At 42.7% G+C, this 24,385-nt stretch overlaps 1 protein-coding gene and 1 long non-coding RNA gene across 2 annotated transcripts; both read right to left on the reverse strand.

The window, feature by feature from the left end:
• Nucleotides 1-6,302: 6,302 nt before the first annotated feature.
• Nucleotides 6,303-10,544, reverse strand: LOC113010415 (uncharacterized). The gene is made up of 4 exons (XR_013906608.1): nt 10,211-10,544; nt 9,461-9,526; nt 8,955-9,110; nt 6,303-8,502 (listed from the first exon to the last, which is right to left on the reverse strand). It is a non-coding gene; the product is annotated as an uncharacterized LOC113010415 (long non-coding RNA).
• A 10,939-nt stretch (nt 10,545-21,483) lies between these two features.
• LOC113024944 (uncharacterized) lies at nt 21,484-23,634 on the reverse strand. The gene is made up of 3 exons (XM_080299253.1): nt 22,863-23,634; nt 22,482-22,764; nt 21,484-22,349 (listed from the first exon to the last, which is right to left on the reverse strand). The coding sequence occupies exons 1-3, from the start codon at nt 23,123-23,125 to the stop codon at nt 21,696-21,698; spliced, it is 1,200 nt and encodes a 399-aa protein (XP_080155379.1). The 5' UTR covers nt 23,126-23,634; the 3' UTR covers nt 21,484-21,695.
• Nucleotides 23,635-24,385: the final 751 nt, after the last annotated feature.

Below are 24,385 nucleotides of genomic sequence, written 5' to 3' on the forward strand. Positions count from 1 at the left end.
GGTCCAGACCAAAAAGGCTAGGCAGCGCCTGTATCACCTACAACAACTGAGGAAGTTCAGGGTCTCTCCAAAGATCCTCAGGATTTTCTATACAGGCGCTGTGGAGAGCATCCTCACACAGAACATGACATCGTGGTTCGGGAACAGCTGTGTGAAGGACCAAAAAGCTCTCCAGAGAGTGATCCGTACAGCAGAACGCTGCTGCAGGATTGCTCTCCCCCCGCTTCAGGACACCTACACCAGGAGATGCCGGACTAGAGCAGCGCAGATACTGAAGGACCCGTCCCATCCTGGCAACAAACTGTTCCAACTTCTGCAATCTGGTAGAAGGTTCCGCATCATCCGGGCAAGGACAGAGAGACTCAAGAGGAGCTTCTATCCCCAAGCCATCCGTGCCCTAAACACACACACCCGCCCTCTCACATCATCTATAATTGACTGAGACAAGACTCTCTTCCAGACACTCTAAACCAAGGCATAATGTACATTTCAATTCCTTTAATTTTAAATATGTTTATATTGTCTATCCTGTAAAATAGTCAGATATCTATTCATATTAATGTACAGAATTCACCTGCTTGCTGCTACTACTGCACATTCACCCAGTGTATATACTATATGTATATAAAAAAAAAAACACCCAGCACGCCCCTGCGGGTGGTTTATCCTTCAAGCTCGGGTCCTCTACCAGAGGCCTGGGAGCTTGAGGGTCCTGCGCAGTATCTTAGCTGTTCCCAGGACTGCGCTCTTCTGGACAGAGATCTCCGATGTTTTTCCCGGGATCTGCTGGAGCCACTCGCCTAGCTTGGGAGTCACCGCACCTAGTGCTCCGATTACCACGGGGACCACCGTTACCTTCACCCTCCACATCCTCTCGAGCTCTTCTCTGAGCCCTTGGTATTTCTCCAGCTTCTCGTGTTCCTTCTTCCTGATATTGCTGTCATTCGGAACCGCTACATCGATCACTACGGCCGTCTTCTTCTGTTTGTCTACCACCACTATGTCCGGTTGGTTAGCCACCACCATTTTGTCCGTCTGTATCTGGAAGTCCCACAGGATCTTAGCTCGGTCATTCTCCACCACCCTTGGGGGCATCTCCCATTTTGACCTCGGGACTTCTAGGTTATACTCGGCACAGATGTTCCTGTACACTATGCCGGCCACTTGGTTATGGCGTTCCATGTATGCCTTGCCTGCTAGCATCTTGCACCCTGCTGTTATGTGCTGGATAGTCTCTGGGGCATCTTTACACAGCCTGCACCTGGGGTCTTGCCTGGTGTGATAGACCCCAGCCTCTATGGATCTTGTACTCAGAGCTTGTTCTTGTGCTGCCATGATTAGTGCCTCTGTGCTGTCTTTCAGTCCAGCTTTGTCCAGCCACTGGTAGGATTTCTGGATATCAGCCACCTCCTCTATCTGCCGGTGGTACATACCGTGCAGGGGCCTGTCCTTCCATGATGGTTCCTCGTCTCCCTCCTCTTTCTTGGGTTTCTGCTGCCTGAGGTATTCACTGAGCACTCGGTCAGTTGGGGCCATCTTCCCAATGTATTCTTGGATGTTCGTTGTCTCATCCTGGACTGTGGTGCTGACACTCACCAGTCCCCGGCCCCCTTCCTTCCGCTTAGCGTACAGCCTCAGGGTGCTGGACTTGGGGTGAAACCCTCCATGCATGGTCAGGAGCTTTCTTGTCTTTATGTCAGTGGCTTCTATCTCCTCCTTTGGCCAGCTTATTACCCCAGCAGGGTACCTGATCACGGGCAGGGCGTATGTGTTGATGGCCCGGATCTTGTTCTTACCATTCAGCTGACTCCTCAGGACTTGCCTGACCCTCTGCAGGTACTTGGTGGTTGCAGCCTTTCTAGCGGCCTCTTCATGGTTCCCATTTGCCTGCGGGATCCCCAGGTACTTGTAACTGTCCTCTATGTCTGCAATGTTGCCTTCTGGTAGTTCAATCCCCTCAGTTCTGACTACCTTCCCTCTCTTTGTTACCATCCGACTACACTTCTCCAGTCCGAACGACATTCCAATGTCATTGCTGTATAGCCTGGTAGTGTGGATCAGTGAATCGATGTCTCGTTCACTCTTGGCATACAGCTTGATGTCATCCATGTACAGGAGGTGGCTGACAACTGCTCCGTTCCGTAGTCGGTATCCGTAGCCAGTCTTGTTAATGATCTCACTGAGGGGGTTCAGGCCTATGCAGAACAGCAGTGGGGACAGAGCATCTCCTTGGTAGATCCCGCACTTGATGGTAACTTGTGCTATGGGCTTGGAGTTGGCCTCTAGTGTTGTACGCCACATCCCCATTGAGTTCCTGATGAAGGCTCTTAGGGTCCCATTGATCTTGTACAATTCTAGGCATTCCAGTATCCAGCTGTGGGGCATTGAGTCATAGGCCTTCTTGTAATCAATCCAGGCAGTGCACAGGTTGGTCAGTCTGGTCTTGCAGTCTCGGCTGATTGTTCTGTCTACCAGTAGCTGGTGTTTTGCACCTCTGGTATTCTTGCCAATTCCTTTCTGTGTCCCGCTCATGTATTGACCCATGTGCCTGTTCATCTTAGCCGATATGATGCCTGACAGGAGCTTCCATGTAGTACTGAGGCAGGTTATTGGTCGGTAGTTGGAGGGGACCGGTCCCTTCTTGGGGTCCTTGGGGATCAGGACCGTCCGGCCTTCAGTTAGCCATTCCGGGTGTCTCTCGTTAACTAGCAGCTGGTTCATTTGTGCTGCCAGACGCTCGTGGAGTGCAGTCAGCTTCTTCAGCCAGTAGGCGTGAACCATGTCGGGCCCTGGTGCTGTCCAACTCTTCATACTGGAGACCCTTTCTTGGATATCTGCCACTGTGATGGTTACTGGACCCTGTTCAGGGAGGTCGCTGTGGTCTGCCCTCAGATCCTCTAGCCACTGAGCATTGCCGTTATGGGTTGCATCCTTCTCCCATATGCTCTTCCAGTATTGCTCCGTCTCCAGCCTTGGTGGTGCTGTTCTCTTATTGTTCCCTTGCCACTGAGAGTACACCTTTGCTGGTTCTGTGGAGAACAGCTGGTTTATTCTCCTGCCTTCTATCTCTCTGGTGTACCTCCTCAAGCGGCTGGCCAAGGCTGTGAGTCTTTGCTTGGCAGTTTCCAAGGCCTCAGGTATGGACAACTTGCTGTATTTCTTAGGCACCTTCTTTGTCGCACCTTTCTGCAACTCCGTTAGTTGGCTAACCTCCCTCCGTGCTACTTTGATCTTGCCCTCTAGCCTCCTTCTCCATGGAGGGTACTGCCCCTTGTGGCTGTTCAACTTGTAGCCAAGCATCTCACTGATCACTGCTGCCGTATTGTAGATCAGCTTGTTAGTGTCGGTAATCGTGGTTGTAGGTATTGCCCGTAGTGCTGCATTAACATCATCTAGCAGACCTTCTGAGGGTACTTCACGTAATCTTGGTAACCGGCTACGGGGGGTCCAGGTTTCAAGCTTGGCCATGATCCTATTTTTCAGGTCAGTTCCTCTCGCACTCAACGATCCTTCTCCTATCGCACTTGGGGCTATGTACCCAATCTCGGGTGGGGGTGATGATATCTCCCCCCTGACCTGGCGTCCTGACTCCTCCTTGCCGTAGCATTTGTGTTATACCTCGTCAATCTCTAGCTGTGAGAGCAGTCCCTTCTTTCGAATGTTGGAACACTGAGCTACTAGTTGTTTCGCCGTCATTGTGGATGTTGGGTATCGAAGAATCCATAGGTCCCTCATCCTATTCATGTAGCCCCTTCCGCCGGGGTTACTTGCGTAGTAGCATTCCAATATATGTATATATATATATATATATATATATATATATATATATATATATATATATATATATATATATATATATATATAATGTTCTTCCTCTACACCCCCCCCATTTTTGCACATGTCGAGGAGCGTGTCAGGCTACATTTCACTGTGTGTTATACTTGTATAACTATGCATGTGACAAATAAAGAACCTTGAACCTTGATTCTTGAACTAAGCAAAAGCAACAAGCATAAGACATTTGTTTGGGCAGTAAAGGTGCAAGAATGGTCTCTACATGCAGGATTCCCACTGTGAAGCATGGGGGAAGAGGTGTGATGAAGTGGGGGTGTGTTGCTGGTGACACTGTTGGGGATTGTGATTGAAATTTCTTCATTTTATGTATTGATCGCATGTTTTAATAATATCACTTTTTTGTCACTTATATAAATATAGTATAGCATCACGAATACATACGCACAGTGGGGCATTCTAAGTTCATGGGAATGTGAGACTCCTTGTCCTCATCTGGGGGAGGGGGGAGGATTCGGGATGTAAATTTTTCAGATGATAGCTAAGTGAAAAATAAAGTCATAACTTTCTCTTTGAAAGGAAGGTTTCAAGGATGGGGCTGAAGGCTTAATAATCTCTGAGCCGAACAACACATGAAGCAATCATAACCTTGATGGTTTATCCTTTCTGTCAGGTTGCGCTGGTTTTGGAATTTCTGCCCGAAATTTCATCATCTGCAGGCTTCTTCAAACAACAGAGAATACAAACTGTTGGCCCTGGTCTAGGAGAAAACAGGTTGATGAGTATTTATGGGTTTAGTACATGGGACACAGTTTCTGTCATGGCCTTCCAAAGGGGGAACAGTTCTATCTAAATTGTGCAGCAATGCACGGAGACTTTTAAATATAATTTTCTACTTTCACTGAGGGGAAAGGCCACATGAGGTCACTGTCTCAGGCACAGCTGATTTAGATCTCTGTGGTGGCCCAGAATGTTTCAGTTTTGTTTATTGCTCGGGTTTTAGGTTCCCTTGAAAAGTAATATTGTTGATGTTAATTTGGTAATGCATTTTGAATGCATTTAGATTTTCCTTTTATATCAGTTTATGTGTTTTATTCCACAATACTGATAGACCGAATATAATGTGCTCATTTGCTTTAAATTGGAGATTCAGTTTATTTTGTGTTTTTGACATTTTGTTTCCAAATGATTTGTAAATTCTTAGTTTTTGTGTTACAGCACTGGAAGGAGGTAATTTTAAAGCTGCATATCACCAGTGTGTTTCTGCAGTAACTACAGAGGATGGCTGTTTTCATGTTTTGGATTTATTCAAAACTTTTGTTTCCTTATTCAAAGCTGAAAGCCCAAAGTGGGTGTGACTGGGCAGAACCTTGTTGGGGATCTTGTGTGCCTTGGTTTTCTATGTACTGCTGGTTTGACTGCACCGTAGTGTGTGTAAAGATGAGAAGTATATGTGAATTAATAAACTATTTTACACTCTGAAGTATAAAAGACCTGAGTACCTCTTTGGTAATAGATATGGGTGAAACTGGATGAAATTCCCAGGGTGGCGTTGTCAGCTTTTTTTCTTGTAAGAGTAAAGCCTTTGAGCTTGCAGTCACTACACCGCCACACTAGCATGTGTGCATTCCCTTTTTACCCCCTCATTATCGCTCCCACGCGTTGCCACACATGCACACCAGCAAATTCAAATTTCAAATTCAAATTCAAATATTATTTGTCACGTACACAGTCATACACAATACGATATGCAGTGAAATGCTTAGACAACTGCTCGTGACCTAAAGAAAAAAAGAAAAGGCTATGAATAAGATAGGAAATAAATATGAAAATTAAAAAGGGTAACTTTAACTAGGAAGGAATAAAGTAAAATATATAAATTAAAGTTGAAAATAAAATAACTGTACAACAAAATACACAGTATTTTGTGCCTGAGTGACCGAGCCCCAGGCCGAGAGGCCGGGGGCACCCCACCTCCGAAGTGGCCCGAGCGAGCCCCAATAAGCGGCCGCCAAGGAGTGAGCCGGTGTGTACCCGGACGCCCACCCCCAGATACAAAGAACCACCAACGCACCGACACCTGAGGGAGTCCGCCACCGGCAGGGGAAGTGGTGGTGGGTGGAGAAAGTCCTCCAAACCTTCACTCAAAAAAATGAAACGTTGACTTTAATTAAAATTATTTTGTCAACAGGTTCCACGAAATTGAATTATGTTAGTTTAAAGCAAAAATCTTTAGTTCATCTAATTTAAAAAAACTACTTAAGATTAACAAGACATATTTAAGACTAACTAAATCAAGTTATGTTGTATGAACAAAGATGATATATTTTCAGGTTAGATAGTTTAGATTAGTTACTTCAACACATTTCTTATTTGTGGCAGTAAAATGTTAAATTTAAGTTAGATTAATTCAAATATTATATTTTCAGCCACCTTGTGCTTTATTAATTAGTTTTACATAAATCTATTTTGTCAACAGGTTCCACACAAATGAATTAAGTACATCCAACTTATTTTTTAAAATTTCTTTTATTGCCAACACATTCAGTGAGCATTTGTGTAAACCCAGTCCAAAATAAAACACAACAGCTCATTAGGGTTAGTAATTAACAGTATGTAGACAGATGCAACATCAAGACTTTAAATTAAATGTCTGTATCTACCAGAAATAGAAGAAAAAAAAAACGCATTGAAGATCACATAACACATTGATAAGATGACACTTGAGTTATGCACATGTGATGCTAGTAAGGTCTGTGAGTGTTTTTTTCTTTTAGTGTCTAAAATGGATAGCAAAGTTGCTATTTGCAATGATTGCTTAGGGTCAGTCCAGTAACACAATGCCAATGAAGTGCTTTCCTTTAACAATGCAAAGTGAAGTGTCCACCTCAACAGCCACAATTAAAAAAAAAAAATGTAACAACAACAACAACAACAACAACAATAATAATAATAATAATAATAATAATAATAATAATAATAATAATAATAATAATAAATAGTCCACTGATATTAGCAATCAAAGAAAATTACATCACCATCCCAAATAAAACTTTAACAAAACATGCCAACATTATGGTCTAACAATAAAACAGCTTGTCAGCGTTCAGTTTTTTTGCAACAGCACAGCAGTAACCATTTAACACTTGCCACTGTCAACATTTATTTTACCAGTGTTTGGGCAAAAAACTTCAGATGGAAACATTTTAACATGGAAACAATTGTTCGTCTTTAAAAGTCCACAAAATATACATTCATCCTGCATTCCCAACTTGGATGATCTGATATCCTCGTGTTGGTGTTGTTCCCAGACCATCATGAAAATGTTGTCACATTGTTGTGACGTTATTCTTTTGCGCGCCAAGCCATTCGTGCATTTATGAAATTCCAATGTTGCAAGGACAATATCAATTCTGCTTACTGTTTATTAAAGGGTTACGGTTAGGGTTAGGGTCAGTTGATCGGCGGACAGAGGCGGTTTCACGCAGCTTAAGTACAGTTTTTTGTTTTACGCCGGTTTTTCCCGAAGTCGCAAAAGTATGACGTCACAACATTCTGATTGGTCACTTGCAATGTTGATCCTGGAACAACATTTAGTATGATGATCTGGGAACAACACCAACACGAGGATATCAGATCAACCTCCTAACTTACCCTTATTTTTAGTATGTATTGCAATTACCTTTACAATGCACACAATGTAACACAAACTGAATATGAACATATTTCCACCTCATAACAATATGCCTTGAACGCTAATATACACACCACCCTTCAACATTTCTGGTGCAGTATCATCTCTCAATTAAATCCTTTAAATCTCAAAACTTTTGAATGTCTCTTACTAGCCCCCCACAACAGTAAAATCTCTCAAATTGTAGTAGTTTACAAACTTTTCAAAATGTTCTAAATTTCTCTTAAATGTAATTTTCCCGTTATCTATCATTTACAAATTACCATTTTATTCCCATTCAGCTTCCGAAAAACTTCTGTCCATCTGACAGAACATTCATCATCCAAATTAAAGGTTGGCTTATTCATTCAGTGTATTCTTGAGCAACTGTACCTTGGTCAAGAGTATGCTGACATACAGATGAAGGAAGAGCTTCTGAAGTACTTCAAAGAAAGCTTTCAGTCTTGAGGTTAACTGAGATTCAGTGCATATATCCCACCCATTAAGAGTGCACATGCAGAGGCCAGGTCTTCCAGGTCATGCAGGACACACTAGATGGTTACACCCACATCGGCTGGAGGAGTGCTGGCATCAGCTCTTTCGATGGTAAAGATAGCAAGGGTAATTTGTTCCAGCTCCCTCTGAACAGCTGTAGCTTAGACACAAAAACATAGAAAAATGGCATCCAGTTTTAAAAAAAGAAAGAAAAAGGGCCAAAGCTACCCTTTAATGACGTAAACACAATATTAGGAACATGCACCCCAGTGCGCCACTATTTCAGACTACAGATTCAACGATAAATATAAATAGTTTGGGTATACAAGAAGATTTCCCAAAACATTTAAACAGGTTCCGTGCAAATTACAACAACAACAACATGCAACAACATTAGTTATTCAAAATTTGGTTTAATACAGATAAAAAACTAAACTAAAATTACCAACCAATTATTCGTTGAAGAGGATGCTTGGGTCTTCATTCAGGTAAAAAGGTAGTGCCCTGAGGACACACTCCCTCCCCTTTTCAATACTTTCCTTCTGTAGAGAGTGGCAGAGATACAGGAAGAGAAAACAGATATACTTTAGGATGACAGAAACTCACATTATACGCAAAATGAATGACATATCCACTGCACAGATAGACATGTACACAAGACCAACTAATCATCACATGGACATGAATAGTTAACCTGTTGGGCAGGGTTTCCACCACATTATATATGTCCATAATGGAGGTAAAGACAAACTAATACATCATCTTTTTTGCATTCAAAACATAACATAAAAACATTCACTTCTGGTTTAACCTAAATCAAGGGATCAGATTTTACATATGTTTAGGTAATTTAAATTTTCCAACGTTTTGAGTACCAAACTTTGTCTTGCTTAATATAAATGTAAGTGCACTGTGCAGCTACCATACACTAGCTGTTTAAATTTGAAAATGATCTTATTAGCCATAATATTTTGCTACCAACAGAATAACGCACCTGTGTGGCTGGGGCCAAAGTTTGTCTAATTTTCTTCCCTGCAACGCCTCCTTTTTTCTTGAAGACTTTTATGAGCTGGTCAGTGTATTGGTCAAGTTGTGTAAAAAGCCTTGGAACATGTGCAGCAGTAGTAATCCTCACATATTCTGCTTCCACCTGAAAATATGTCAACAAACACAACATACTGTACTGTAAATATACATACTATATGTACACATATACAAACTAAAACTAATGTAGTAAGACCTCATTAAAGCTATAATTTTAACACAAACATTTACACAAAATGCTAATGGAGCCATTACAGCTTTTATTGTTATTTATCAAGTTCCAAAAAATATTGATCACAGCTGATCTGAAAAGAATTTCATGCCTCAGGCCCTTGAACTGCAACCTTTACCATGGTTCAGATGTGGAGAAGAAATAACAGGGGCATGGGATGGGTCACAAAAGAAAACTTAACTTATAAAACAGTTTTGTTTTTAAAAGTATAACAGTTCACATACCACATACAAGCTCAGCAATACCACATACACCACATCAGTATAGGAGGGAGCAGGTAAAGGCAGGATCTGAGATTTATAAAGTAAAACAAGAAATTCATTACTTAATTTCAAGAAGCAAATTATTGTTTGAATTACAACTAAATAAAATACTACTCAGAAGAAAAGCAAGAGATTGACACTGCCATGTGCTAACTTTCTATAGAAGCAATTATCACCAGGTCTGTCGACCTCCATTGTCTGTCCACTCATATGTCTTGAATAATTTTATTAAAAAAATTAAGTGTGTACTTTCACAAACTGTAATTTATAACTACATTGATATGTATAACTCCGCTAGGAAACATGCTGTATTTACAGACCATTTTTACATAATACAGATTACTGATAGAGCAGAACAATGGTGTCACAGTGGCTTTCGCCCTTGACTTTTTGGATTTTAAATGTCACTTTATGCTATCCTTGCTATCCTATTCGATATTTCCGACTCTCGGATTACAGAAAAGGAATGGAAAAATAACCCCTTGAAAGAATAACCCCATGAACCCCTGTAGCTAATCCCTTAATAAAACAAAAAACAATAAAAATGTTTCTTACACAGTCCACAAAATAAGCATGTCCAGGACCCAGTAAAACTAATGTAAAACAAGCACACGCAAACGATATAACATGTCTTGTAAGACAAACGCAAAATATAACCATGCTGGACATATAGATACTACACAACATAGTCAAAGAAAAAAGTGGTCTTACCTCTCAAAGAAACAGCAGCTTGGCGCCAAAACAGCCTTTTTCAGTTAAATTTGAAGTCTTGCGCATGAGCAGGCACAAGCCGTGAAACCTTCTTGTTCTTCGCGGTTTCATTACAACTGTTTTTGCATTACTGCCACCTTGTGGATATACAAGGTATATCGATCCTAATTGACTTAACTTAAATGTTATGCGATCAAGTAACACATTAGTATTATGTACGTTGAATAATAGACACAATTACGTAGACTTGATTAGAAAAACATATGTTAACTTAACAAAAACATATATTTTAAGTAAAATGAAAATAAATAATTAATATACACTGAACAATCCACCTCATTCATTTTTTTGAGTGTTGGAGGGCCCGAGATGTCCCCAGAGAGGTGGCGTCTGATACCCAACCTGATATATAGACACAGACATACAGGCACACACAGACACAAACATCCATTCCCACCCTCATGCTCTCATGTGCACTTCACACTCAACCGACGTGGAGACAGACATAAAGAGACGCTGTGATTGAAACTCTACGTGCCGCCATGACCACCCCGTTTCCCTGAATGTAAAAACCTTCGCAATTTAACATCACAAAGGTCTTTAGATTCCACGCACTGGAGATCGCATCAATCTGATGAAATCCCTTGGAGGAGTTTGTCAAAGTACGGTGCCTGAAAAGAGGGGAAAATGTCGCCAAAATTGCACGTTAATTTTAAAATGGCTGACTTCCTGTTGGATTTGGGATATTGCTCCAAGAGACTTTTTTGTACATCTTGATATCTCCTATAAGCTTACCAGGTTTCAGACTCATACATAAAACACAGAGCAGGGGCTGTGGTTTTGAAATTTTGTAGGGGGCACTGTGGAGCCATTTTGGGATATTCAATGAAAATGATCACATAACAAGAAAGCCTTCATCACATTGGAGGTGTGTGCCAAATTTCAAGACTTTTTAAACTTTCCAAGCCTCTGAAAAGCCACTTCATTTTTCATGGTGAACCGCGTTGCCATCACGGTGCGCCATTCAGTTTAAAGTCACAATTTTCGCACTGAAGCATCATGAAGGACTATTGGTGATATTCACCGCTTTTGAGGTGGCCACGATGAACCTGTGAAAATCAGTACAACAAAATTAAAGCCATGACATTTCCTGTTGCCACTAGGTGGCGCTGTGCGTATTCCCGACAATGGGCACATCAATCTGTTCAGGGCGGGTCTGACATCATGCCTGTAAAGTCTGGTAGTGATCAGACTGGATTTCACTGAGTTATACTAATTTGTGTCTTCATGGCGAGACATAAAAGTTCGCCATACTGCTGGTGTAACACCCTTTCGCGAAAAGTCACAGTTTTCACTGTAACCCAAGACCAACTCCTTAAGGCTTTCCTGGAGAAATTTGAGGCTGCAGATGTAAAACATCACAATACTGTCCCCCAAAGTGTAAAACATGACATTTCCTGTTCCCACTAGGTGGCGCTGTCCCTGATGTCAAATGTGGCAGTTGAAATATGTTCAGGGGTGGAGCCTTATCACATGTCTGCTCTTTGGTCAAGGTCAGAAAATGTATGACAAAATAAGAGTCAATAAGATTTTCATGGCGAGTCATCGAAATTCGCCATGGCGCCAATGCCTCACCGTATTGTGAAAACTCAAAAGCTCAGCAATTTAAGATGGCCCAGGTGTGTAGTTGACACTGACCAAAGATGAGGCTTATTCCTCAAAAAGGAAATTCATTTCAATGAAAAAATAAATAAATAATAATAATAACAATAATAATAATAATAACAATAATAATTAACGGAGCAGATACAATAGGGCCTTCGCACTCTCAGTGCTCGGGCCCTAATTAATGATGAGAACTACACTGTTCAAGGTTTTCTCCAACTCCAACCAAAAGTTAATCTATATGGTTAACAAATATCTGAGCTTTATCCTGTGTATCATTCTGGCTTGGACTACCATTATTCTTATGCTCATCCCATCACACCTATTAGCAGATGTTATAAGTGTTATATATGTTTTATATTTCAGATTCCTGGCTCATTGCTTTTCTGACAGCTCTGCAAACTGCCTTCTCTTAATGAGCTTCATGATGTAGTCGCCTGAAGTTTTAACTTCACCTGTGTGCATTTTCTGGGTTCATTTGTGGAATTTCCTGGCTTTTTTTTTTTTTTAGCCTGTCCCGTTTGGCTCTTTTTCCATTAGAATTATTGTCTAAAGGGGAAGAAAGATGCCCAACGGATTTACTTTACGAAATGGACCATCCCAGTGTAACGTCGGGTTGCGTTTAGTAGTTGAGAGGAGGCGGCAAAACACTTAGTAGGGTAGCCAAAAGAATACACACTCACACTGGCGTTGGGAATTCCACAGCGTGTTCTTTAAAATTAATATACCTTCTCTTCATCAACCATATAAGCCCGGTTGAACGGCTGCAGCTTAACAAACATAGCGCACAGTGTTCGTACAACCCATAATATTGCAACCAAAGGTGTCTGGAGAGGTAAAACATATTGTGTAACTAGTCTGTCAAATGAAATAAATTCTGTTCCTTCTAATATATGTTCTAAATATTTGATTCCTTTACCACTCCAATCTGGAAAGTTGATCGTATTATTGTTTTGTAATATGTCAGGGTTGTTCCAGATAGGTGTACATTTGCATGGGATTAATGAAGACTCCGTCAATTTTAGAAACTCCCACCATGCCACCAATTTCCTGGCTTCTTAGTGGTGTTGGAACCATCAGTTGTGTTGTGTAGAAGTCATTTGGTACACAGCTGACAGCTTTGACAACTGTTAGGATTTATATTATGGCAAGAACCAATCAGCTAAGTAAAGATGGCGCCGGTGAGGTCGGCTGCCGTCACGACTGCTCCGACCACTTTTTCTTTGTCTTTGTTTTTTAAGTTAGTTTTCAGTGTTTCTAAATCGGCAAAATCATCACCATTGGGTACATTAGGTATGACCGTGACACTCTTGTTTCTATTGGTATACAATGTACTCACAATTCGAAGTTTTTAACTCCGGATCCGAGCTGGCCGAGTGAGATCTCGAGGGAGAACAAAGGGAAGCGGCGGCGGCCTAGAGGGAAGCGAGCCGGCGTCAGGAACAGGCTGAGAGCTCGTGCACACCACACACCTCTGCCTAGCATCCTGCTCGCCAACGTCCAGTCACTGGAGAACAAGCTTGACGACCTCAGGGCCAGGATAAAGTTCCAGAGAGACATTCGGGACTGCAATCTCCTCTGCTTCACCGAGACATGGCTGAACCCAGCGGTGCCGGACCACGCCATCCAGCCGGCCGAGTTCTTCTCGGTTCACCGCATGGACAGGACACGGGACTCGGGGAAGTCAAGGGGAGGCGGCGTGTGTTTAATGGTGAACAACAACTGGTGCAACAGTGCGAACGTTGTTCCTCTCACACGCTCCTGCACACCAAATCTGGAACTACTGTCCATCATGTGTCGTCCTTTTTATCTACCTCGGGAATTTACATCGGTCATTGTAAGTGCCGTTCATATTCCACCACAAGCGGACACGGTCACCGCCTTATGCGAGCTGCATGAGGCACTCACACAGCACCAGACACAACACCGGGACGCTGCGCTTATTGTGACGGGGGACTTTAATAGCGCCAACCTCAAACGCGCAGCGCCGAACTTTTATCAACACATCACCTGCCCCACCAGGGGTGAAAGGACACTGGACCACTGCTACACTACGGTCAAGGACGGCTACAAGGCACAATCCCGCCCCCCGTTTGGCAAATCTGATCACGCCTCCATCTTCCTCATGCCAAAATACAAACAAAGGCTGAAACAGGAAGTTCCGGTTCAGAGGAAGGTCGCGCGCTGGACGGATCAATCGGTGGCCGCGTTACAGGACACACTCGATGACGCAGACTGGGGCATGTTCAGAAACAGCTCCGACGATGACGTCAACGTGTTTACGGAAGCGGTTGTGAGATTCATCGGGAAACTAGCGGATGATACCGTGGAGACAAAGACTATCACAACGTTTCCCAACCAGAAGCCGTGGGTGGATAAAACCATCCGCCACGCTCTGAGATCCCGCACCGCTGCCTACAACACGGGACTCATGACGGGGGACATGGACCCGTACAAAGCCGCGTCATATAACGTGCGGAGGGCGGTGAAAGAGGTGAAGCAGCGCTACGGGAGGAAACTAGAGTCACAACTCCAACAGAGTGACTCTAGGAGCCTGTGGCGGGGACTAAGGACAATAACGGACTATAAAGCACCAACAACCGGTATGACGAACGCGGCCGTGACTCTGGCAGACGAGCTGAACACTTTCTATGCTCGCTTCGAGGCTGCAGCTAAGGTCTCCAACAATGCTAGTGTTAGCGGCGCTAACGGCTGCAGACAGGAAGATACTGCCAGCACCGGAAACGTGCTCGTCATCTCCGAGCATGAAGTAAGGAGAGCCTTCAAGAGAGTGAACACCAGGAAAGCAGCAGGACCAGACGGCATCCCAGGTCGTATCCTAAGAGACTGCGCATACCAGCTAGCTCCTGTGTTCACTGAGATATTCAACATCTCTTTATCTCAGTCGGTGATCCCCACATGCTTCAAAGAGTCCATCATTGTTCCTGTCCCGAAGAAACCCCACCCTGCTTCTCTCAATGACTATCGCCCTGTAGCCCTCACCTCAGTAGTGATGAAGTGCTTTAAACGCCTGGTCAGAGACTTCATCATTTCTTCACTACCAGACACACTGGACCCACTACAGTTCGCTTACCGTCCAAATCGTTCCACAGACGATGCCATCTCTCATCTCCTCCACACATCACTCACTCACTTGGACACTAGAGGGGGGAATTATGTTAAAATGCTCTTCATAGACTACAGCTCTGCATTTAACACCATAATTCCCTCCACACTCACCACCAAGCTGGAGCATCTGGGACTCAGCTCATCTATGTGTCAGTGGATCTCCAACTTCCTAACTGGCAGACCACAGGCAGTAAGGATGGGCGGACATGTCTCAGCCTCCACCACTCTCAGCACTGGAGCCCCCCAGGGGTGTGTTCTGAGCCCCCTGCTGTACTCTTTGTACACATATGACTGTGTGGCCACTACCAGCTCCACCACCATCATCAAGTTTGCTGACGACACCGTCGTGGTGGGCCTGATCTCTGATAACAACGAGACGGCCTACCTGAAGGAGATTAGGAATCTGGAGAACTGGTGCCAGAGGAACAACCTCCTTCTAAACGTCAGTAAGACAAAGGAGCTGATAGTGGACTTCAGCACTAAGCAGGAGAGGAACTACCAGACCCCCGTCATCAACGAGTGCCCAGTGGAGAGAGTGGACAGCTTCAAATACCTCGGAGTTCACATCATGCAGGACCTGTCATGGTCCTGTCACATCAACACCGTGGTGAAAAAGGCCCGACAGCGTCTCTACCACCTCAGACGCTTGAGAGACTTCCAACTGCCCTCCAAGGTGCTCAGGAACTTTTACTCGTGCACCATAGAGAGCATCCTGGCGGGAAACATCTTAACCTGGTTCGGGAACAGCACCATGCAGGACAGACGAGCTCTACAGAGGGTTGTGCGGTCAGCTGAGCGCACCATCCGCTCCGAGCTCCCTGACCTGCACTCAATCTACAGCAGGCGGTGCTGGACCAAGGCCAGGAAGATCGTGAAGGACCTCAGCCATCCCAACAACAGACTGTTCTCTCTGTTGAGGTCAGGAAAGCGATTCCGCTCCCTGAAGACCAACACAGAGAGACTGAGGAGGAGCTTCTTCCCGCAGGCGATACGGTCTCTCAATCACACCACCACACAGTACTGACCCACACATACAGTTCTTACACACACACTGGACTTTCTGGACTTTGGTTTTGCACAACACTGGTCACTATATTCTTCATTTCCGGTTAATACTTGTACAGCTGCTGTTATTGTGTATATATTTATTTATATTTAGATTTCTTCATACATTCTTATATAGTTCTATATTGTGTATTGTGTATTTTGTTGTACAGTTATTTTATTTTCAACTTTAATTTATATATTTATCTTTATCTTATTCTTCCCAGTTAAATTTACCCTTCATTCTAATTTGTGTTGTACAATTATTTCATTTTTAACCTTAATTTATATTCTATTCCTTCCTAGTTAAATTTACCCTTTTTAATTTTTCATATTTATTTCCTATCTTATTCATAGCCTTTTCCTTTTTTTTGTTTTCTTTAGGTCACGAGCAGTTGTCCAAGCATTTCACTACATATCGTACTGTGTATGACTGTGTACGTGACAAATAAAATTTGAATTTGAATTTGAATTTGAAGAGAAACAGTCCAGTCAGTAAAATTGCTAAAAAAAATTGCTAAAACTTTGAATGTGTCCCCGAGTGCAGTCACAAAAACCATCAACCACTTCAACGAAACAGGCTCTCATGAGGACCACTCCAGGAAAGGAAGACCAAGAAGATAAATTCATTGAAGTCACCAGCCTCAGAAATCACAAGTTAACAGCACCTCGTATTAGAGCTCAAGGATGGAGGGTCCGAAACAAAAAACAAGGAGCACAAGAGTCCAAAAATGCAGGAAAACAGATCAAAAACAAAACCAAACTAGAGCTCAACAAGAGTCCATGAAAAGTTCAGGGGGTCGACCCGGAGGTCGACAGCAAAAGAGCCAAAACAGTTCAGGGGGCCGGCCGTGCACACGGCAACGGCAGTGGTGCAGACAAAGCAAATCAGGAGGCCGGCCACACGGAAGGCAACAGAGCAGATCCGGAGGTCGGCCGCGATGCTAGCGGCGGCGACGAGCTCTCTCAGGAGGCCGGCCTCGACGGCCATGACGCCCAACCAGAGGCCAGGAAAGCGGCCGGCAGAGGCGAAGCGGAACAGGATGAGCTGGAACTGATGATGGTGTGGCAACCGCAGGACCAGACGAGGCAGGACCAGATGAGGCAGGACCAGATGCTGAAGCTGGACCAGGCAAAGGCGAAGCTGAAGCTGGGCCAGGCGTGGATGAAGACACGGAGGCTGGACCAGGCGTGGATGAAGATACGGAGGCTGGACCAGCCGTGGATGAAGATACGGAGGCTGGACCAGCCGTGGATGAAGACACGGAGGCTGCTGCAGGCGTGGACGACGGTGATGGCTGAACGAGTAGAAACTGACCCAGAACCGTGACAGGTACTGAGAATGCTTAGGTATCAAAAAATGTAAGAAATTTTTTCATCTGTCATAACAATAAATACATGACTAAATATACTTATACCCCTTGCTTTTATGTTAGGGCTGTCAGCGTTGCACGTTGCACGACTTAAATGTGTTAACAGGGCCACCACGATTAACGCAATTACGCTTTTTTTTTTTTACCTTAAAAAGGTTTACTTTTGTGTTTTTATTCCCTCTTCATATTTACTTGTTTAATGTTAAGCATGCAGTGTCTGGGAGGCGTTACCTGTAAAAAGTATTATTTAGACACTAAAAAATATACTTAGAAGTCCTGTTTTAGGGGGACACCACAATACACTGCAAAATGTCCAAATGTCCCCGTATCCCAGGTACTGTGACAGGTCAACTGTCCTGATTTGTGATTGAGGTGAGAGACAAACGACCACGTATCCAAGTGCGTCAAAACAATGATTTTATTAAACACACGTGTGGAGGAAATACACCGTCACAATCCTCAGCATAAATCCCCCAAGAAAGCATACTAAAAATGTTTTTATACGTCAGAGTATCACGCCCCTTCAAAGCGTCAAAGCAGATACATAACATGCATAAGTTACAATAACCACAACTCTTCTGTTGACAACTTCTGACACATTCAAAAAGAACATTTTCTCTGTCTCCACGCCAGGTGCTTCCTGTTGATCTTATTGCTCTCGCTTATCTCTGGAACATCAGAAGCACATCCTACAAGAAACTGTCGCTTATGCAGGCACAAATGCAGTTACAAGCAAAATATGTCTGAACTCTTACCTAGAAATGAGTCTATATACTGTCTGTGTGTGCAAGCAAACTGTCTCGACCTCACTGCACTCTGTCTCACCTCTCACCTCGTCAGATAAAGCTTGTAACCTCTTACCAGACAGAAGGCCAACTCTTCTGTAAGCACATTTTGCAATATGTGTAATAACATAATTGAAACTATATGTGTAATATAATGAATAAATGTTTTAATCAAATGCCACTACTCAAAGCTTAATAAAAAAGGATATAAATGAATAAAAAGGATATAAATGAATAAGCGTTATATTAAAACTATATAACCCACCCCCGCACACACACAGAATGGTTTACAAAGAGAAGATGTTGCTTTGGTACAACTAAGCTGCTCACATACCTTTGATATTAATAAACACACTGATGATTATGGTGTCAATAATAATGATACTCTTCACACATAATATCTCAGATGAAATGGGATAAAGGTCAAAATAATGATGATGATGATACTTTCCACAAAAGCAGACTGAAGTAGGTCAAAGGTCAAAATGGATGTAGTTATAAAACAGTCAGCAGTGTGTTAGGTTTGCACAGAAATCAGTGAAGGACTTTACCCTGAAAAATTCAGAGTGTAGTGTAGAGTTTAATGGTTTTCACAGAAAAGGAGGAAGAAGAGATGGCTGAGATTCTGTGGCTAGTATTTCATTGGGGACTGGGGTTTCTATCAAATCACTTTGAGTGTCTCTGTGGTGATAACGTGTTCACAGCTGAAAATGACACAGGGGTCTAAATCTTTGGACAGTGGTTTGACAGCAAGAAGGAAAATGGTGGAGCAACTTTATTTGTAAAGACTTGCTTTATCGGCGCTGTGAACAGCCACTTTATTTCCTGCTTTGAACTGTTTGTTGTGACTTGAAAAAATCAGAGGTTAAAGCAGGGTCTAAAATCAAAATCGACAAACCTCCAGTCTGTATCCCTTCCAGTCAACTAGAACTGACCCTTGCCCTCCTGTTGCACATCTAAGACACGCCGGACTGAGTAGGCCGGCTTTCTGTGGATGAGCTAGGTGGGAGGCAAGGGGTCATAACGTGGGCACAGAGGACATGAAATCAACAGTTTTATTTGGGGCATGTGTAACATGGGATGAACCTGCATAAATGAGTGAAAGCTTGAGCATGACAGCTGTAGGACTTAGTACTTTGTCAATCTTGAACGTGCCGATGAAATGAGGTGAAAGTTTGCGAGAAGATGTCCAGAGGGGAATTTATCTTTTGCAGGCAGCCATAAGTCTTGTGGAAGTATGTAGGAGCCGGTGTATGCTGTTGGTTGACATAATGAAGCTGCTGTGTCACCGAACGAAGCAGGGCCTCCCACGTCCATGACCAAGCCCGACAGTAGCACTGAAGGTGATGTTGTACGGCACAGCAATTTCAGTCTCCTGCTCTTGGAACAGCGGGGGTTTATAATCTAAAGATGCTTCAAATGGAGAGAGACCTGAAAGCTGAAGAAGTGAGTGTGTTGTGAACATATTCGACCCATGGAAAGTAAGTGTACCAGGAGACCGGGTTCTGGGTAGTGACACAGCGGAGAATGGCTTCTACCTCCTGATTGAGGCGCTCAGTCTGAGAATTCGTCTGAGGGAGATATCCTGAACTGAGATATGGCTTGGCAGTTTATTTTGTGTTTCAGACATTTTCTTTCTGAATGATTTGTAAATTCTTATTTTTGTGTCACACCACTGATAGGAGGCCCTTATTGAAGCTGCAAATTGCTGGTGTGTTTCTGCAGTAACTACAGAGAGTAAAGAGGATAAATTTTTTCACGTTTTGAATATATTCAAAACTTCTGTTTTCCTTATTCAAAGCTGAAAGCCCAAAGTGGGCGTAACCTTGGTGGTCTGGTTTGCATGCACCTTAGTGTGTGTAGAGATGAGATGTATATGTGAATCAATAAACTATTTTACACTGAACCATGTCTTTGTCTGGAGTATAATGGACCTGGGTGCCTCCTTGGTAATCAGCATAGTTTTGAACTAGATATGGGTGAAACTGGAAGAAATTCCCTGGGTGGCGCTGTCAGGTTTTTTCTTGTAAGAGTAAAGCTTTTGAGCTCGCAGTCACCACACCACCACCTTGGCATGTGTGCATCATGATCGTGTTCCCTTTTTTTCCCTCTCATCATTGCTCCCTCACATTGCCACACATGTACACCAGCATATTAAATGGGAATTATATAACAGAAGAGATGCTTACTGTTTGATCTAGAAGCATTTGAGTGAGAGTAGTCCCAACCCAAAGGCTGACTGACTGCCATTATGATTTCGCAGAATACTTTTAGAATAGAATAGAATTAGAATAGAATTCAACTTTATTGTCATTGCACATGCACAGGTACAGGGCAACGAAATTACTTTTGGAGAAAAGCATCAACAACAATCGCCTGAAAACATTTTTAACACTTTGAAAACATAAACTGTCACATGTGTAGAGCAACTTCTTTGAATATTCATGAATTTAAAGTATGCAGTATAAAGTTTAAATTTTTCAGTTTCCAGTCTTAACACAGAAGAATGTTCATTGTTTTAAAGCTGTGTGCACACATATTTGAATTTGTAAACAACTTGGACTTTTGACCTACATAAGATTACCATCTGTTAGTGTATTGTTTTTAAATAATAATGGCTTTTCCGGACAAAGCGCATTGCTTACTTTTGAACCATCCTGTAAGTGAAATCAAATTACAAGTGGTCATTTTTGTAACTTTCCACTACAGACACAGACAATTTAAAAGTAATTAATCCAGGCCTTCAAACCACAATGTTTCTATTTGAAGGTGAGCAGATAAAGACACTACCAACCAGAGTATACCATTACAGTTTTTTACAGTCGCTAACAAGCGCCTACCCATACTTCAGATACTTTTTCTAAACTCTTAACACAGACCCACACCTACAAAACACAATTGGCCAAATGGATAATATCCTTCCCAAAAATACACTTTGTTAAATATATACTAACTCCTCATTTCAAAATTAGAACACATCTTTCTCTGCACACACTAACTGTACAAAAACACTATAAATCTGACTCAAAATGAAATTAGTCTGTCAAAGAATAACACTTGTTTTCACTTCACAAGGTACATGCAGTCAATCAAAGTACACCAGGTTTCAAAATACTGGCTATTATTGACATTACAAAAACTGCATAGACTTTTATGTTTCAGTGTCACAGGTATTTGCATGCGAAACATGCAATCCACCATATTGACACCAGAAATGTCTTGGTTGGTAACTGTATGTCCACATGTACAGTAATGTTCACATTCAAAAGCATTCCAGTAAAAAGCAAACAAGTTTTTGTTTCTTTACTGTTTACCACAGGAGGTACAGTAGAAACACGGTATGATAGGACAGAGAAAGTTTTACAGTATTGCTTACAGTGAACAAAATATCCATGAAACACACAAGAGCATTCTGAACAAAAAAACAACAGCAAAAAGCCAAGATAAAAAGGGGGGGAGGGGGGCTAAAAAAAGGCAAAAAAGTTGCATCTAATCTCTGCGATCTTCAGGGTTAGGCCACATGTTTTCATCAACATCACATCTGATGTCAGCCAAGTCGATGCACCTGGGATAAAACCGCCTGGTATGTCGGATCCACCCTTGGCAATCGTCAACTGTGATGTCCCTGGAGCCAGCATCCATGGCTTCAAGGAGGGACATCTGGTCATGTGGCTGATGGTCATAAACCTTCCACCGCCATGCAGAAAAGAACTCCTCTATGGGGTTGAGGAAAGGTGAATAGGGTGGAAGGAAGAGACTCACCAGTCTTGGGTGGACTTCAAACCATGTTGTTATTGCTTGCGAGTGATGGAAAGCCACATTGTCCCAGGTAATTACAAAGGTCCTCATGTTTTCACCCTCCTGACCCTGCTCTGGAACCAGGCGCTGGTGGAGATCATTGAGAAAGGCAAGCAAGCGCTCTGTATTATATGGTCCAACCTGACATTTGTGAAGGAGTAATCCTGCATTTGCAATTGCTGCACACATGGTAATGTTTGCCCCTCTCTGTCCTGGCACATCAACTGTGGCCCTTTTTCCAATTACATTCCGTCCACGTCGACGCCTTTTGGCCAGATTGAATCCTGCCTCATCGATGTATATGAATTCATGAGGGGCCTGGTTGGCCTCCAATTCCATAACTCTCTGAAACAAAGTTTATGTAAGTCATGTTAGTACTGTATACCATACTGTACTGTAACCTAGTATTGTGTAGGTTACCTACTTGCAAAGTGCAAAGCTTATAGAACTGGACATTGGATTGAATATACACTGTACCTGGACATATTGTCGTCGTAGCTCCTTGACCCTCTCACTGTTCCTCTCAAAGGGAACAGTGTAGAGCTGCTTCATCCGCACTCTATGTTTGGACAATGTCCGCGAAATGGTTGTGAGGCTGATTCTATCGATATTGTCGAATATCTCATGGTCCGCCACAATTCTGGTTTGTATTTCACGCAGTTTTATTGCATTATTTGCAGTAACCATTTCCACAATGGCAAGCTCCTGATCATTACTGAGGAGCTTTCCTCTTCCCCCAGAGGGTGGAAGACGTTGCATTCTTTAGAAAGACAGACAATTCAACATATGCATTACTGTATGACCATATTGACATGTCAAGTGAGAATAGGAACAATCCATGTAAAATGCAATACTTACCTGTTGGTTTGTTGAAAGGTGCGTATAATGGAGGCAACCGTTGACCGCCTCAAATTGGGCTGCACTCTTTCACCAGCCTCTCTTAGTGAAAGACCATGGTTGATTACATGGTCAATGATAGTGGCACGGATTTCATCACTGACTACTGTTCTTGCAGCCCTTGGAATGCCACCACCACGCATTCTTACACCTATACCTTGCCCTCTCCTTGGGCCTGCTCTTCTCTCTGGGCCCCTTGCTCTTACTCCTCCTCGACCAGACATTACAGTGTTTGTCTTTTTTTTGTTTCCAAAAACATCACTCCTCAAGGTCTTGCCTTATGAACCCCACTGAGTCTAAGCCAGAATGGAAGAAGGTGTGGTTGGCCCAATTTACCCAACATAAATCAGCTGTGTGTCAATTATTCAATTGTTTGTTTGTTTACAGCTGAGATATATTTTTGATATTGATATTGTTTTTGTACTGATATCATTGCAGGGGCAGAGGTTTTTATACTGTATCTACGGTTTGGAATATTGTTTTTGCTATTGTGGGATGTTGTGTGTTAACATTCGTAGATACTACAAGAACAGTCCATAGTTTTGTTGGGAGGTATAACTTGTCTGTTAAGAAAATGTAAGCATTGTGGAAATGTGTTCACTGACTGCATATTGGGTGAACACGACATGAAATGTGTGAATGGTATGGCCACAACAGACCGATCCTGTGCTAATTGTGTTTAGAGTTTTGCAAATGTGACAACTGTTTGGACAAACGCTTGTTAGCGACTGTAAAAAACTGTAATATACTATGCTATTACTTGATATATGACCTGGCAGTAAATACTGTACATTAGAGGATCACCTAGGCAACCAGAGCAACCAGTCGTCAAATGGGAGAGCAAAGCCTCCACAGAACCTTCTTGGAGTAAAACCACCGCAGCATCCCGACTGCAGGGTGACAGAGCTGCAGTTGTTCTTACAGTTTTTTCTGATTGCTTAAGCACATTTTTTGTAACTATTGGCTAATTTTGCAAAACTCTTCACACAAATAAGAAAACCTGTCACCCAATAATCAAAACATTGTAGTTCTCTTGCAAAAGCAAACACAGCTAGATTAACTCTTCACACCTTCGTAAAAATGGTGTTTCCGTATCAAACAGTACACACAAGCCATCATCTACTAAGCACACAATGCGCCAACTGCACACTGATGGTATGAATACAAAACACATCTGGCTTTTGCTTTCTCTGTGCACAAGGTAGGCTATGTCAGTTTGAGCTCATACTTCTGTCATAGATCCATAAGCATAGAGGGATCCAAACTTCAAGTACTGGTGTTTATTCAAACACATCAAAACAAACATAAGTGTTCATTTCCAAGTATAGGATTATTTGCAATCGCCATAATGACTATATGGGTTACTTGGTCTGCAGTGAACATGCTTCCTCTGCCCCCAGCATCTGGTCATCTAGTAATTCTGTAAAGTAACAATTTCAGTATTTTTACATCAATGGTATTGGTGTGTTTCTCATTGGCATATG

The sequence above is a fragment of the Astatotilapia calliptera genome, chromosome 3 (genome assembly GCF_964374335.1).
Source record: "Astatotilapia calliptera chromosome 3, fAstCal68.1, whole genome shotgun sequence".
Taxonomy (NCBI): domain Eukaryota; kingdom Metazoa; phylum Chordata; class Actinopteri; order Cichliformes; family Cichlidae; genus Astatotilapia; species Astatotilapia calliptera.

Excerpts from the sequence above, each read along its gene's own strand:
- LOC113024944 (XM_080299253.1), bottom strand. The coding sequence starts at position 23,125 with ATGTCTGGTCGAGGAGGAGTAAGAGCAAGGGGCCCAGAGAGAAGAGCA. Across the intron at positions 22,765-22,862 it reads ACCTTTCAACAAACCAACAG|AATGCAACGTCTTCCACCCT; the intron begins GTAAGTATTGCA and ends GTCTTTCTAAAG. Across the intron at positions 22,350-22,481 it reads TACGACGACAATATGTCCAG|AGAGTTATGGAATTGGAGGC; the intron begins GTACAGTGTATA and ends ACTTTGTTTCAG.